General features: G+C 44.1%; 1 protein-coding gene across 1 annotated transcript in view; it reads right to left on the bottom strand.

The window, feature by feature from the left end:
- Positions 1-3,181, bottom strand: part of FYB2 (FYN binding protein 2) — a 36,216-nt gene extending 33,035 nt beyond the window's left edge. Inside the window, 2 exon segments of the mRNA XM_028733346.2 lie at positions 3,039-3,139; positions 3,142-3,181. Coding sequence (XP_028589179.2) covers positions 3,039-3,139; positions 3,142-3,181 — 141 coding nt within the window.
- Between the last annotated feature and the right edge of the window lie 12,419 nt (positions 3,182-15,600).

Raw genomic sequence — 15,600 nt, 5'->3', positions numbered from 1 at the left:
CTAGTTTAGCATTAAATCTGGCTTGCAAAGAAATGGAATAATGAATTCAATAATCTGGGATGGCTGTGAGGTTGAATGGTGTGCTGTGGTGTGCTCCTAGCAGATCACTTGACCAGCTGTAACCACAACTCACCCAGGAAAAAAAGGGGAAGAGAACAGGAAGTAGGAGCTATTAACAGGGCTACCAACATTTAAAAAAGCCACATGCTTATGTCAAGTTTGCAGATCACCACTCAGCAGGGATGGCAACTTGAATAAAATTGGGGGAGGGAAGCCTCACCCGGCATAATCTATCAAAATGTGTGGTACATGCACACCATTTGAATGTCAATGCCCATCAATGGGGGGGGGGGGACCAAAGGGAACTTGGGCCCTAGAAGTTGGCTCCTATGCGGCATAAGCTATGCCACTCAGGCAGATCACTGTCCCCGGTTTACATGTAAGTGGGAAAAAGTCTGTACAGCAATAAACTTGCCACTTCAGCTCTAAAAGGCATGAAGGACTCAATGCTGGGTTTGTATGCTCTGGAATGAGTTCCCAGATTATTTATTACATTTTAATCTCATTTTTCCTGTTAACAATGTAACTTTAATGAGCATAAAATGTGATGATCGTATGCACGGAAATAAAAAAGAGGTTTGCATTAGGCAGCATCTAGGAAATGCGGAAGGAGGCACTAGAAATTTCTGTTCCAGCTAAGTGATGACTAATCTCTGGAGCACCTGAGAACTCAGCTTCTTAGCAGAAAATAGAGCCTGCAGCAGCAGGAGCTCAGTGATCTGGAGCAAGCAGGTTACTTGTACAGGATTTCTCTCTGGGAATAGAGAGAGGAAAGTTAAGGTCTTTAGGAAGACTGGACTGTATTGCTAGTTTAAGAGCAATGTGTTACTTTGTATTTTGCAATGTTTGTTTTGTAACTGGTTTAAGACTGCAGAAAAGCTCTTTGAAACTTGTGGTGGAGAGCATTAATTTTGACTCTGCACTATCAAGGATGCAGATCAGGGATTCCATTTGCAACAACTCTTCACACATCCTTCCAAAGAGGCCTAGGCAGCATGCACCTCACCCCCATCCCCACCCCTGCTTGCCCAGGTCTATATTATGCTCAATATGCAACCCTGTGAGGTAGGTGAGATTTGCTCAAGTTTGCTCAGTGAGCTTAATGGTGGGATGGGCATACCAGATACTATTTGGAGGATACAAATCAGCTTCCCCAGTTTTTTTTTAGGTTTTTTTTTTAATACTTTGCACAAGACTGTAATCTGCCAGTTCCACAAAGCGCCATTTACAGGAATCTCTTATGGTTCCTATTTATGGAACTGATTGGCTTTGTAAATCTCAACAGGAACATTCTGCAGATATCATTTGTTTACTCAAGACAGTACTCTGACCCACAGCAGCCACAATTGCTGGAATTTTGCCACATGCTCCAGGTACCATCAATCAAGTTTGATGACATCCAGAAAGTATAAACTCAGGGAAGTTTTCCTGCAAATCCACCCACAGTTTCTCAAAAGACTAAAATGTAAAGAGGTTAGCCAGGTAGTTTCATAGCCAAATCAAAGACACTAGAATGACTTTGGGAGGGAAAAGAGAAGAGTGTATCGGGGCTGTTAGTTTAGCAGTACAAACCTAGGCATATTTACGCAGCAGTTAATCCCACTGTGTTCAGTGTACTTCTCAGTGAGTAGATTAAGGATTGCAGCCCGAACTCTTAAAATAAGAAAGGGACTATGGTGTTTACAAATGGTTCAATGGTTACAAAGAATCATTAAAAGTTATGTTCTGCTCCCCCTCCCCCTGAAAGGCTTTAAAAGGAGGCATCCAGAAATAAGGATGGGGGGAAAGTTCAATTTAGATGCATTTAAAGTCAGATTTATCAAATTCATAGTTTCCGAAGCTGAAACCCTGCCATCCTTTGAAATTCACGCTCCTCCGAAGGTTACAATGCAGTTCTCCAACCAACCAATGTTGACAAAAAATGCATATGATAAGGCGAAAGGGTGCATAAAAATGAATTACATTCCCGAAAATAGCACACTAAAATGCATAATATTAGGAGAAATTGCTTGCAAAGATGTGTGCATTAGTCAAAACTGCGCACAAATCGCACTTACTAGGAAAAATGTGTACTAAAATGCAGAAGAATTTTAAAATAAATAAACAAATTGCAAACTGCTGCAGAAACATGGAGATTGGAAAAACCAAGAAACAGAAGTAAAACTGACAGGAGGAAGACTGGGCTCCTGCAGTGCAGAGATGTGCAGAAGAAAGAGTTCAACAGGTATAGTTTCGCTCTGTGTGTCAGTCAGTCTCTCTCTTTTACACACACACACACACACACACACACACACACACACACTACTGAACTACTGAAAGGGGCAGCTCCATGCTGCACTCGGCTACTCTTTTATAAGCACTTCAGGTAGTTTCAGGCATGTGAGAACCATGACCTTTCATCAAGAAATCATCCTGCACTTTGTGCACCCCATGTTTCCCTCAGAAGGATAACACTAGAAAGTAAAGAGGTGTGTTTGTGGCCAGGTTAAGCCACTGATTGGGAACCTCCAGTGGTTCCCGGACTACAGCTCCCATCAAACCTGACCCACGGGCCATGCTGGTTGGGGCTGATGGCAACTAAGGACCACTGATGTCCCCTTGCCTTGGTTTTTAACCCTGAACATTCCCATAACGTTATAGCACAACCGTGGTATCTCCAAAAAGTTGCTTTTTTCTCTGGACAGGGTGGGGTGGAACTTAGCCCCACAAGACCAGCACAAGAAGTTTCCAGCAAAAGTAGTAATAGGGAGCTAAATCCTGAAAGCATTTATGCCTCCCTATCAGGTAACCTCCCCCAGCGTTGAAGCGGCTCCCTGTTCTTTGCAGTGATCCATGTAGAGCTACACACCACGTTACAAGATAAGCTAAAGAAGAACTGTTTGAACAGCAAACAGAGGCAATGCCCCAGAAAGACACATAAAAAAGCAGCAGAGCAGCATTTGTAGTTACCATTTCCATGTTTTCTCTTGCTTTCATACCTCCTTCTGACGTGGCTCAGTGTTGCAGCCCATTTTTGAGCGTGTGGGTAGTCTGCTCCCAGAGCAGAGGAGTTTAAGGAACTTCCTTCCTGGCAGCTCAGAGTAATCCTGCAGCAAGAGCCAGTGGGTTTAAGGTGGAGCATATACAGAAGGATCACACCTGAGCTGAAGGACTTGGCTCCTCCCTAACCCAACCCACAGTGAGCGGGAGAGAGAGAGAGAGAGAGAGAGAGAGAGAGAGAGAAGGCAGACTTGCTTCACCTGCAAACAGATCTCCCCCTTTGTTGCACAAGAACCAGGCATGCCCATGGAGGAAATGTCAGTCTTTCTAGAACTGTTAGTCTAGCAAAGGTATGCTATAGTCATCGTGGGTTGCGGCTGCATGGCCTTGAATTTTGAGGGGAAGGCTGTACAGAGCAGGCTGTGCATTTCGGAACAGAGATCACACTATACACACAGCTGCATAAACTAGTTTTGCACTCATGTAGCCCAGATTCTGTGACTAAATAAATTATGCCAATAATTTGGGTGTCGTTTGGGTTATATATCTCTCTGTGGAGATGCAAGAAATCAAACTAAACACTCACACAAAATTCAGATGCTGCTTCTCTGAAATGCAGTAGGGAGCATGGGCTACTTTCATGTGGGCCTCAGTTCCAAAGCCGATCAAGTGCATCCTCACTTACATGTCCCCGCCTTGATGTAGCCATAGATATTTTTTTGTTGTTGAACCGATGCTAGCACCAGTGAGCCTCTCCATGTTGAGAAAAGATGGCTGGGAGACAGAAATGTTCAGGAAGAGAGGTCTTCATACTTTGAGGGGGAAAGGCCAGAGAAGTCATTGTAAGACATTAAAGAGATACAAAATAAATTAAATAAAAAAAACCTAATTATAGCCACTGGGGATACAAAGTAAGGAGAGAAGAGAGGAAATCAGTTAGATGAAAAAGAAGTAATGATGAAAAGGGAAAGGTGTGAAAGAAGCAAGCAATTTGAGCAGGGAAATAGGGTACAAACCTATCCTTAACATAATTCAACAGGTATATTAAAGGATAAAAATGAATGTTGGCTAGGCTAGTTTGTGCATTGCAGCAGGAATGGGGAACCAACCTGTAGCTCTGCAGATGAAGAAGGATGGACTGTGAATGGAGGGGGGCCCTTATCTCTCCCTTTGGACCCCCTGGGAAACTGCATACCTGCTGTACTTGGAACTGGGTGTCTAGAGTGCAGCTGAATGGGACACAGGTGAGGGCAGACTGAGGAAGAACCATCTACCTTGGGCCCGCCCATAAAAATCAAGTCCACAGTGAGAGACTAGGGTGATGGCTGCTATTTCCAGGAACTCTTCTCATTGTGAGACTTTTGTGGGTGAGCTGAGAGTTTGTTTGGACCCTGGGTGAGAATCCAGAGGCCAGGAGGGAGGGTGTGTCAGAAGGAAAATGAATTTATATTGATTTATATAGATTAGTAACTTTGCATTCATGCAGCATTTTTAAATGTAATTGTGAATTTTTGTAAGTTGTCAGTTGTTTCGGTTTTCTGTACACCACTTATTTTTAAATATAATAAGCTTTATGGAAATTAAATAATCAATCTCCCATCAGCCCCAGCCAGCATAGTCTGTGGCCAGGTATGATGGCAGTCGTAATCCAACAACACCTGGAGGCCACAAGTTTCCCATCCCTGCATTATAGCTTCCAAGTGCAGGGAGTTTTAAGCCACTCTGTATGCAAGGAGAATGGGGAGATTTTTCTACATTGTCCCAGGTTCTTTTATTGTGGTGGTGGTGGGGAATCAGAATGCCTGGGGTGAAAATGGCCTTCCTTGTTTCGTGTATGGCAGACCACGTGCTGACAATTACCACATGGAGCAATTTAAAGCAGCCTCGACGCGGCAGCAACGTATAACTCAGCCCCAAGTCAACACCCCATCCTTACGCTGACCCTTGATGTGCGGCTGTCTTTTTAAATGCCATTCTCTTCTTCTTTACCAGCAGTAAGCCTGAGGAGGGACAGCTATCATCTTTCATCATACAAGCAGTGCTTTCTCTGCTATAAATCTCGCCGTACAACCAGGTTTCCTGAAGCCTAAATGCAAAGTTAAGATATGGGAAGAGACACTTCCCCAGAGCAAAAGAGCTGTGCTTTTATTGCCAGGTAACAGAGATCGGTACGTTCCTTCCCACACACAGCCCTCCCCCAACACTTCACAGTGTGGTGTTGTGGGTAGAGAGCAAAGTTTGGTTATGTGTGTCATGAGTCCTGAGGCAGCAAGCAAGGAAGGTCTATCCTGGCAAGGGGAGAGGAGGAACGGGATGAGATGGCTGAGGGGTGGGGAGGTCAGAGCAGTGTGCTTGGAAATATCGCCTCCCTGCTGCTGAAGAATGTTCCAGAAGAGGAGGGAGGACTGTGGAAGCAAGTCATCCCCCTGCCTCCTGAGAGTGAGGTTGCCCTGGCAACCGAGGAAGTACAGGAGCCTGAGTAGGACACTGAGCTGGCCTAGCAGACCCAGGTCCCACCTCCCACGACCCACTGTTGGATGCACCAACACAACCTGGCCCATGCTATTTGCAGGAGTGCCTGCCTGCTTGACCAGCTCCATTTCTCGAGATGAGAATCGCGTGAATGACTGTGCCTATCCCACTCTTCTAAAGGTGAGCAAAGTGGGCATGTCAGGTGTGGAGTCAACGCCTTAGCTTACTCCTAGCGGCGTATCTCAAAACCTTGCTTCTGAACTATATAGGCTGCGTAACCTGTATCTTGATCTGTGTTTGAACTGTGTGCTGACTTTTGGAATAAAGCCTTTGGGAATCCTTGAGTCGAGAGCCTGTGTCTGAAAGTGGGAGCCAGGACAATGGGAGACCCAGAGTCGGGTTCCAAACAGTCATTTCTGGGTTATTATTGGAAGGGTAAATAACTATAGAACTGTAAAGCACTTTGTACACTGAAAGGTGCCTTATTAAAAAAAAAAAAATCTATTAAGCTGCTCATTTCTGCTTTTTAGTGAGCTGCTTGTTGGAATCTGACCTATCACTTTCCCCCCCCAGGACAGGACATAGCAATTACTTTATATCTCTCTAGTGGATAATTCTTTATAAGCACAGGGCTGTGAATTCAGCAAATCTGAGAATGAGTTTTCACAATCACAATTGTGCTGGAGAAAGGGAAGTGAAACCATAGAGTGCGAAGGGTTTTTTTTTGTGGGGGGAGGCATTAGGCTGTATGATGTCTAAACCCCTTCTAATTTCTGGATCCAGCAAAGGTTAAAATCTAATGGAGGATCCCATTGTTGAAGTAGCCAGGCCAGCTTCTAGTTAAAGAGCCCTAGTGGATGGGTCATTAGTCTAAAGAAAGGAAGTTGCTTTGTGCTGGAGGGCCATGGATGGGCCCCCTCCCTCACTTGGCTGGTAGTGACAATAACCAGAGCTGAGTTGTTTGTGTGAGCTGAACTGCAAGTAGGCCATTGGAAGAGGTCAGGGCATGAGAACCATGCTTGCTTTCTGCTTGAATCCAAGGCTGTGGCTATCAGAGAAGCAAGACCCTCTTGGGGTGTTAATGCTGTGAGTCCTTCTATCACAGACTTAGGTTGTATATATGTGTAAATAAACCATATATCATAAAGTCTCCACTGTCCCTTGTTCCCAGGAAACTGAATCCTGGGTAAGTGCCTGGAACCCCTGGAATCTCGCACTGCTTGGAGATTAGGGTGGTATGCAACAATATGTTTCTGTTCCATCATCACCTGAGCTGTGCAGTTTATTTCATAGTGCTGATGCCCAACTCTTTGAAGAGTGAAACCCAGCCGTGGAAAGTCATTTGTTACTTTAATCTGAAATTCTGGAGCTGGTTCATCACCTGATTGCAGCTCTGCTTCTCTCTGAAAAACAGACCTATTCTCTTAGAAAAACACTGGGGCCTAATTTGAATAGTAGAATGTCTGGCATCTGGTGGGCGGGGCTTTGTGTTGTGCTCTGGAATTGGCTCCTCCCTTTGGGTATTCAATTAAGTTCAGTTAGAGAGGCCAACTGCCATTCATGCCTCATGTTGTTTTAGTTTCTCTCAGACAGTATGTAATTGTGTTACAATGTTTTATTATTACTGAAGCTTTGTTTGACATATACATGAGCCACTTACTTTGCTGAAAGAAAATAAACTCTGCTAAAGAATGATGGAATATCCTAAACTGGGGGGGCGTATTCCTAGCCTGACAGCAGGATTGGGGTTTTTTTAATCACCCCCACCCTCTAAAACATTCTCTCCCCCCCCCCTGCCCTGCTGGAATGGCCCAGTCCCCAACAAACGGTCAAAGCAATCCAACCTTGAAATGTCAAGGAAATGAATGTGAAATGTCAAGGAAGGAAAGTAGGACCCATAATTCAAGAAAGGGAGTAGCATAGGAAGTTGCCTCATACTGAGTCAGACTATTGGCTCTTCTGGCTCAAGATTGTCTACCCTGACTGTCAGATGCTCTCCAGCATTTCAAACAGGGGACATTTCCCACCCTACCTGGAGATAATACTTGGGACCTTCTGAGATGGTTTGCTGCTGAACTATGGCTCTGTCCTCTCGCTTTATGGAAGGACTCCTAAACTGACTTATCAGCTTGTTGAGGCCTGACTTACTACAAGATTCAGCAAGGCTGTGTGCTCCTTTGAAAATAGCAATCAATGTCATTCCTGAAACACAGCGATCTCATGAGAGTGGCAAAAGCCCACAATATATAATTTGATGTGGGGAATGAGATGAGGGACACTTTAATCCTAACTGGAGAAAGGGATTAGCTCTTGCAGTATTTGCTTTTATTTTGAGACAAGCATTACAGATCCACCTGGATTTATCCTAGGAACACAGGGCGTGTGTGGTGGCACGCTATTACCCCTCCAGCTGTTTTATACCAAATTAGACCATTGTCCCATTTCCTTTAGCATTGTCTACACTGACTGCAGTGGCTCTCCAAGGCTTCAGGTGTGGAACATTTCCAGCCCTACCTGGATATGCCAGGAATTGAACATGCCACCTTTTGCTTGCTTGCTCTGTTTTAGACACCTGCTGAAAACCTGTCTGTTCCAGCAAGCCTATCCAGATGTTTAATTTTGTTACTTGCATTTGTCTCAATGTCTTATTGATTCTACCTTTGCTTTTAATGATAAATGATAAATGATGATTCTACCTTTGCTTTTAGTGATAAATGATGATTTTAGGCATATTTGTATTTAATTGGTTTAGGTATTTTAGCCATTTCATTCATTTATTTATAATGCTGTCTGCACACCGCTTGGAGAATTTCTTTTGATCAAGCAGTTTTATGAGTTCCCTCAATAAATAAACCAAGTGAATGAGTGTTTTGTTGAATGTAAATTTTATGTGGACATAACAAACCTCATTGAAGCAAGAACTGTTTTATTTTGTGTGAGTGTCAGGGCCTTTACAGTCTAATCATATGCATATTTTATTGAGTGAAAGTTTCATTGAGCTCAGTGGGAATGGCTGCCGAAGGGGGCACAGGATTGGACACCAGGCTCCTATGACCCGCTTGCAGCTTTCCACCAACCTTCCGCAGGTGCCTTTCATCCCAGTTTGGTATGGCCAGTCATGTTCAAATTGTTGTCTGAAAAGGGTTTGGCTGCAAATCTCCACTAGAGGGTGAGCTAAGCTAGCGATACCCATATTGGGTTTCTTTGATGTAATTCCTCCAGCATTTGAAGAAGGAAGGGGGGGGGGGGAGAGAGAATATCCGCAGCACTTATTGATCCTTAAGTTAAACACAGACAAGGTGGGTAATGAAAACTTTTACTGGGCCAACTTATAAATTATTTGCCAGACCAATAAAATTTATTGCACATCTATTATTTTTCCCCTCAGCAATTTTTAAGAGAGCTCTAGCCAAACAGGACAATGAAAAAACCAAAACAAATGGCAATGTGTTTTCTGGGCTGTCAATTGCACTGAATTTCCCCTATGTCTGACCAAATGCTTCTGATATGCCACTCGCCGTGTCCATAGATGGGGCTGTCCTTGAGATAACAACCTTTCCCAAGTTTGCCCTGGACAATCTCAATGAACTTGAGCCACCCCACAATTTTTATAATAGGCACCTCAAATCCTAAATATCCTGGTTTTATTTCCTCTCTTGTCTCCTGAACAGGCCAGAGGGGAGAGGCAAAGGAAGCATTTGAATCTGGCTCCTCTGAGTCATACCACTCTCCATAATGGAATGCAACTTCTGATGAGTCATCCTACTGATTCACCCAGCCTTGTATTGTCTGTTCGGATTAGCAATGCCTCCTGATGGGTTCAAGGTACAGTCCCACCTCTGCTACCTGATAACTAAAGGTGTCACTAAAGGTGCCAGTATACTCTATAAACCATGGGGGGGGGGGTGGTAAAAAAGCAGGACCCTTCTCCCCGCACCACTTTTAATAACTATCTCTCCTGCAGTTTGACATTGTTGTACCATTTAGTTTCACAACCCAGGTCAATCAAGAGTGTCAACCTGCAAATGAGAACAATATGAGCACAAGGGTTAGGTGTGTGCCTAACATGCCTAGCATGTGGAACCACCCAGTTACATGGGTAGTTGTGGTTGTGAGAAAGGGTCCATTGCTCTGCTGTAGAGCCCGTGTTGTGCATGCAGAAGGTCCAAGTTTCAATTCCTGCCATTTCTGGCTCAAAGGATTGGGCAGTAGATGCCAGGAATGACCTCTGCCTTAGGATCTGGAGAGCCCTTGCCAGTCAGTGTAGACCATGTGGACTATAGGGATGAAGAGTTTGATGTAGTATATAAATTGGCTTCCTGTGTTCTTATGACATAACGATGGGCTCATCCAGACTTCCTTTTGTACTCTGTTTCTAGGCACAGCTCTGAGCTTTAAAGCTGTGTGTCTGAGTGAGACGATAGATTTAGATAGATAGATAGATAGATAGATAGATAGATAGAGGATAGTACTGGTGCTTCCCCTGCGAAAACCCGTGTTTTACCACTACATCGGAGCAAATGGCAAATGAGTTTTCCATGGATCACCACTTGCTCCAATTCAGTGGTAAACCATGGTTTGTTTTTTTCCCCAGGGAAAGCATGGGGGCAGGGGACCCTGCTCAGACACAGAGCTTTAAACCTGTAAATGGAAAGTGCAGCACAAAAGGAAGTCTGGATGAGTCCTGTCTAATAGCATTTATCCACACATTGAACAAAAGGAATTGCATTTCCACAAACTACAGCAAAGTGTGTGTGTGTGTGTGTGTGTGTGTGTGTGTGTGTGTGTGATATTTGGTTCCCAGGATTCAGCATTAGAACTGGGCCATTTGGATGCAAGATTTCTGATGAGTCACTGGAGGTAGCTTCAAGCCTTCTGCCTCACATCTCAGTCATTGCCCATTTGTTTCTCTTGCCTGCCATCCTATAAGGCTCTTTATGGCTGTGCCACTAGTGACTGATGGCTACCACTGAAAGCTGTTGTTTGCCTTTTATGCTTATTGCAAATAAAGGGTTGCAGTAAGAGGGCTACCAGGATTGTGCTGAGACTCGTGATCTCTGCCCAGTGTGACAGAATTAGCACCCTTCTCTCTTTTTGTTCCTTTCATACATCTGAAGTTTCATCCAGGTACGGGTCTTATTTTATGACATTCTGTTCCGAGATGGGGGCAATTTTGTGATCTGTGACCATGCATGGATTCTTTTTATGCCTTTTGGATTTGGTGTGGGAAACTGAGCTAGGAGGACAGTCTCTTGAAGGTCATTGTGCCAGCCAGCCAGCCAGATTGATAGCAGGATATCCAACCAGTATTTCAGGCTAGTTCAGCTCCTCATTTTCTTCTACGTATGTGGAAGTATAACTTTTAACTATCATTTTCAATATGGAACACCTTGCAATGGGGAGACTTGTTATATTTTACCCGCAATTTGCTCCGCTGCTTAAATCGCTCTAACCCTCTCCTGCCCCCTGCAACACACACACACTACAATGACCTACCTACCAGCACTCTGAAATTGGAGATGTGCTTGATTGCACAAGGCTGTCCGCAGCCTTATTTCTAGAAGAAGATCCACAAATAACTTTAATCACATGTGGTATGTTTCTGATGCTGCTATCAGGAGGCGGAAAATGGATATAATGCTTCTATAATATCTCTAGATGCTGAGAAGGGAGGCATTTGACTGCGCAAAGCAGCCATTTATATTAAAGGTCGGTCAGGCTTTGGACTTGAGAGATTCTCAGCGGCTGGGGTTCACTCAGCATATAGAATTAAAGGTGAATTTCATATTTTAAGTTGCCGCTTTCTTCTCTCAAATTGCTTTAGAAAACAAAGATTTAGATCCCAGTGATGCAGTGACTGAGTAGGCAAACATGACAGCTGTTATGAGCTGAGCAATAACTCACTCTGCCTCGGATGCTAGAAACTCTTTTATTGAGACAGGCAATGGGGGAAAAATGAATTGCCATTTCCTTTAGGGCCCTGTACTGTGTACATTTTGTTTTTCCTAAGTGAATTCTTCCGTAAGATGCAGTGCACCATTTTGCAAAGCTCTCCCGCATGACAATCCCTGGGTTGCCAGGTGGTAAGTGTGGGTGACTTTGCAGAGGTCCAACGAGGCCTAGATTAGTTTAAAGTGTTAAAGGTGTGTGCAATCATTTTGTATTTTTGTAGCAGGATGACCCATGTCCAGTGCCAACAAACTGGCATTTTAATACATTCTTGGCTTCATATGAGTCAGGTTTCACCAGGGCTTGAGCACTGAACCGGTTTGAATGTCAGGACTTGGCTGCAAAGGAATAAAAAGGACAACCTCAGCAACTTATTTATCACTCTCCATTCCTGACTCATCTGAGCTTAAACAGGACAAGCCTCCTGGTTTAGCAGGAATGATGTGGACATAGACTGGACCCTCACACCCTACTTTTTAATCAGTCAGTGGACATGTGTCCTGATACTTGGTTAGCAGCTCCCATGACATGAGCAGACAGCCATTTACCAAAGGGTAACGCGGGTGGCACTGTGGGTTAAACCACAGAGCCTAGGACTTGCCAATCAGAAGGTCGGCGGTTCGAATCCCTGCGACGGGGTGAGCTCCCGTTGCTCGGTCCCTGCTCCTGCCAACCTAGCAGTTCAAAAGCACATCAAAGTGCAAGTAGATAAATAGGTACCACTCCAGCGGGAAGATAAACGACATTTCCGTGCGCTCTAGTTCACCAGAAGCGGCTTAGTCATGCTGGCCACATGACCCGGAAGCTGTATGCCGGCTCCCTCGGCCAATAAAGAGAGATGAGCACCACAGCCCCAGAGTCAGCCATGACTGGACCTAATGGTCAGGGGTCCCTTTACCTTTAACTTTGCCAAATGGTAACTCAGCTGGATAGCTCAGTTGGCTAGAGCGTGGTGTTGATAACGCCAAGGTTGCATGTTTGATCCCCGTAAGGGATAGCTGCATATTCCTGCATTTCAGGGTGTTGGATTAAATCAGTCTTTCCCAAACTTGGGTCTCCAGTGGTTTTTGGACTACATCTCCCATCATCCCTAGCTAGCAGGACTAGTGGTCAGGGATTATGGGAACTGTAGTCCAAAAACAGCTGGAGACCCAAGTTTGGGAAACACTGGACTAGATGATCCTCAGGATCCATTCCAATTCATTGAAGCTCATGAAAGACTTTAGCGTTCTCCTGCCAAGTGTTCAGAGTGTACCAAGGGCAGCTGTGCGATTACGTGATCATCAGCCCACCCACTGTAGAACAGTCTTGGGAAGTTATGTTGTGTAAAAGTACCCCCTGCCCACAGCACTAACCTGGGCAGTGTCCTAAATCAGAATGCGAAGCCATTAAAAGATCAAGCTATACTTTCTTCTCTGCAACTACCTCCAGCTGCCTAAGCTAGAGTAAATTTGATATTGTGTCAAGGATGAGGTTCAGTGCTTCTGACTGAAAAGGAAGCAATGCTACCAGCACCAGATCTCTTGGCACTGTTAAATTGTATGGCTCAGGCTACTCAATTACTGCATTCCACCAAGCTCCCAAAGCATACATATGTAGAGATTGCATGCATTGATTTCTACATACAGCCAGATTTTTCTAACCAACCTGGACAACTCAGGGTAGTTAATGATAGTTAAAGGCAACATCTGCCTCTGGAGGTGGTCAGCGTGTTAAAAGCTCAGTGTAGAAAGGAGAAAAATGAGAACAAATCCTCTAGTATCTGGATGCAAAAGACGGTAACATTGCTTTCTCTTTTCTTAGCCTCACACATGCAGAGTGCATAAGAACAGACTTCTGGATCAGGCCAATGGCCTATCTAGCCCAGAATCCTGTTCTCACAGTGTCCAGTCAGATGCCTGTGGGGAAATGTACAAGCAGGACTCAAACACAAGAGCACTCTTGCCTCCTGTGGTTTCCAGCAACGGCTTTTCAAAAGCATTGCTGTCTCCAGCTGTGAAGGAAGAACATAGTCATCATGGCTAGCAGCATCTGGTACCTTTATCATCCATGAATTGGTCTAATCCTCTTTTAAAGCCATCCTCCTGGGGCAGCGAGTTCCACAGTTAAACTGTACATTTCATTATGAAGTGCTTTCTTTGATCTGTCCCGAATCTTCCAACTTTCCGCTTTATTGGATGTCCATGGGATGTTATGAGAGAGTGAGAAAAAACTTTTCTCTGTCCACTTGCTCCATGTGATGCAAATGTTTACAAACATCACTAATAATAGTAAGAAATAATGTTATTATTTATACCCTGCCCATCTGGCTGGGTTTTCCCAGCCACTCTGTCATCTCTTACTCATGTCACCTCTTACCTTTTCTCTTAACTAAAGCTGCATTTCCAAGTGACGCCCACTGCAGTCTTGGGTGGCTGCTATGACAAGGTCCTGTACACAGTCAACTTCAGGTGGAAGACATCACTCGTCACCTGTTAGCCTGCCCCTACCCAAGAGATTGCTTTCTGAAACCTTTGTTCACACAAGCAAGCAGACAGACCCCAGCAGAAATTATCGTTTCTTTTGAGTGATAACAATAGCTTCCTAACTCTGTAATAAACAAAAATCTGCCCTTATTCTCTTATGGGGGACACAAGAGCCCTTGTAGAGTCCTTTGTAGGTTCTTCATCAGTCAGAAAAAAAGAACAGAGGCCAACCAGAGAATACTGAGAAGCAAAGCAGCTCGTAAGCCTGATCTTTATTGAACTGTTGCAACAGGGTGCTCCCCTCACAGACAGGAAAGGAGGAGGACCCAGAACCAAGGTGCGCCTGCCCTTATATAGACATTTTAAACTCCTTGCTCTGGAGCCCAAGACCACCCCTCCATACATCATACATACATCACAGAGGGGGTGTAACCCAAGACCACCCCCCACAAACATCATACCTACATCACAGAAAAGGCGGTCTACAACAGAAATTTGAGCGCATTGTTTATCTCCTGTCTGGCAGGTTACCTGTTAATGGTCACTTGATTGGATACCCTGGGGAGCCTGGCCAATCTTTTGTAATGAGAAATACTTAGTTCCTGAGCTCCTAGTTCCTGAGAAATACTCCTAGTTCCTAGAGACTCCGAGTTCCTAGCTCCTAGTTCCTGAGAAATACTCTAGTTCCTGAGAAATACTTAGTTCCTGAGAAATACTTAGTTCCAGGCTCACCCTATTCATACACAGACATACCCTTAAGACAGGATTTGTGAACGAAAAGACAAAGGGGAGGCTTTGCCATTTTCCTTCGACCTTGCAGAGAAATATTTGAGGTCAATTTGGGAGGGACAAAATGGTTTCAGGACTTTTTCTGTGGGGTTTCAGACATGTGGTTTATATATGCAGTTATGAACATTTATCACACACACACACACACACACACACACACAGAGAGAGAGAGAGAGAGAGAGAGAGAGAGAGAGAGAGAGACATATATATATATATGACCTTAATTTTTTTATTTCAACACAGAGAGCAGCCCTCTATGCACTGGCTGCAAAAGAAATTAGGAGAAAGGAGTTAAAATCACTATAAATTGTGGTGGTATTTGGAGGTTTAATTGGAAATCAAGCTGGATTTGAATTTGTCAACGTCTCTGGTAACCGCTCTCTTACATCATGGAAGTATGGGTGTATGTGATCTGTCTTGTTTTATTGGCTGGTACTGTTGCTGCAGGTTTGTCATGGCCTTTGGCTAGAACAATAAACTTAAATTGAATTCAAAAATACTACAACCCCAAGGTGTCATTCCTGGTCAGTCACCACCAGTTCAGACCCCCACAAGCATATTTGCTAATTTTAGATTTTTTTGTGTGCTTAAAAAGTACCAAACAATAACTAACCACATGCACCCAAAACTTTATTTTTTAATGTGGCTCCCTTAACAAGAGGGAGTTTTCTATAAAGGAAACTATTTTTGCCTAATGACTACTCAGAGGGTTTCAGTTCAGTTCCACTGATAGTGCTTGCATTGACTTTAGCATGCAAACAACAATTTCCCCCTTTGCCCAATGTTTGGGAATCTATTTCCAAAATAGTGATGTCCTTCAGATTATAGTCTGGGCCTTTTGTTAATGATTCACAGTACTATGAGAGCTCAATGTGCAACCTTCTTT

Source organism: Podarcis muralis, chromosome 5, assembly GCF_964188315.1.
Source record: "Podarcis muralis chromosome 5, rPodMur119.hap1.1, whole genome shotgun sequence".
NCBI classification, from domain to species: domain Eukaryota; kingdom Metazoa; phylum Chordata; class Lepidosauria; order Squamata; family Lacertidae; genus Podarcis; species Podarcis muralis.
Note: the sequence above shows the minus strand (reverse complement) of the source record. Positions and strands in the feature narration are given on the sequence as shown.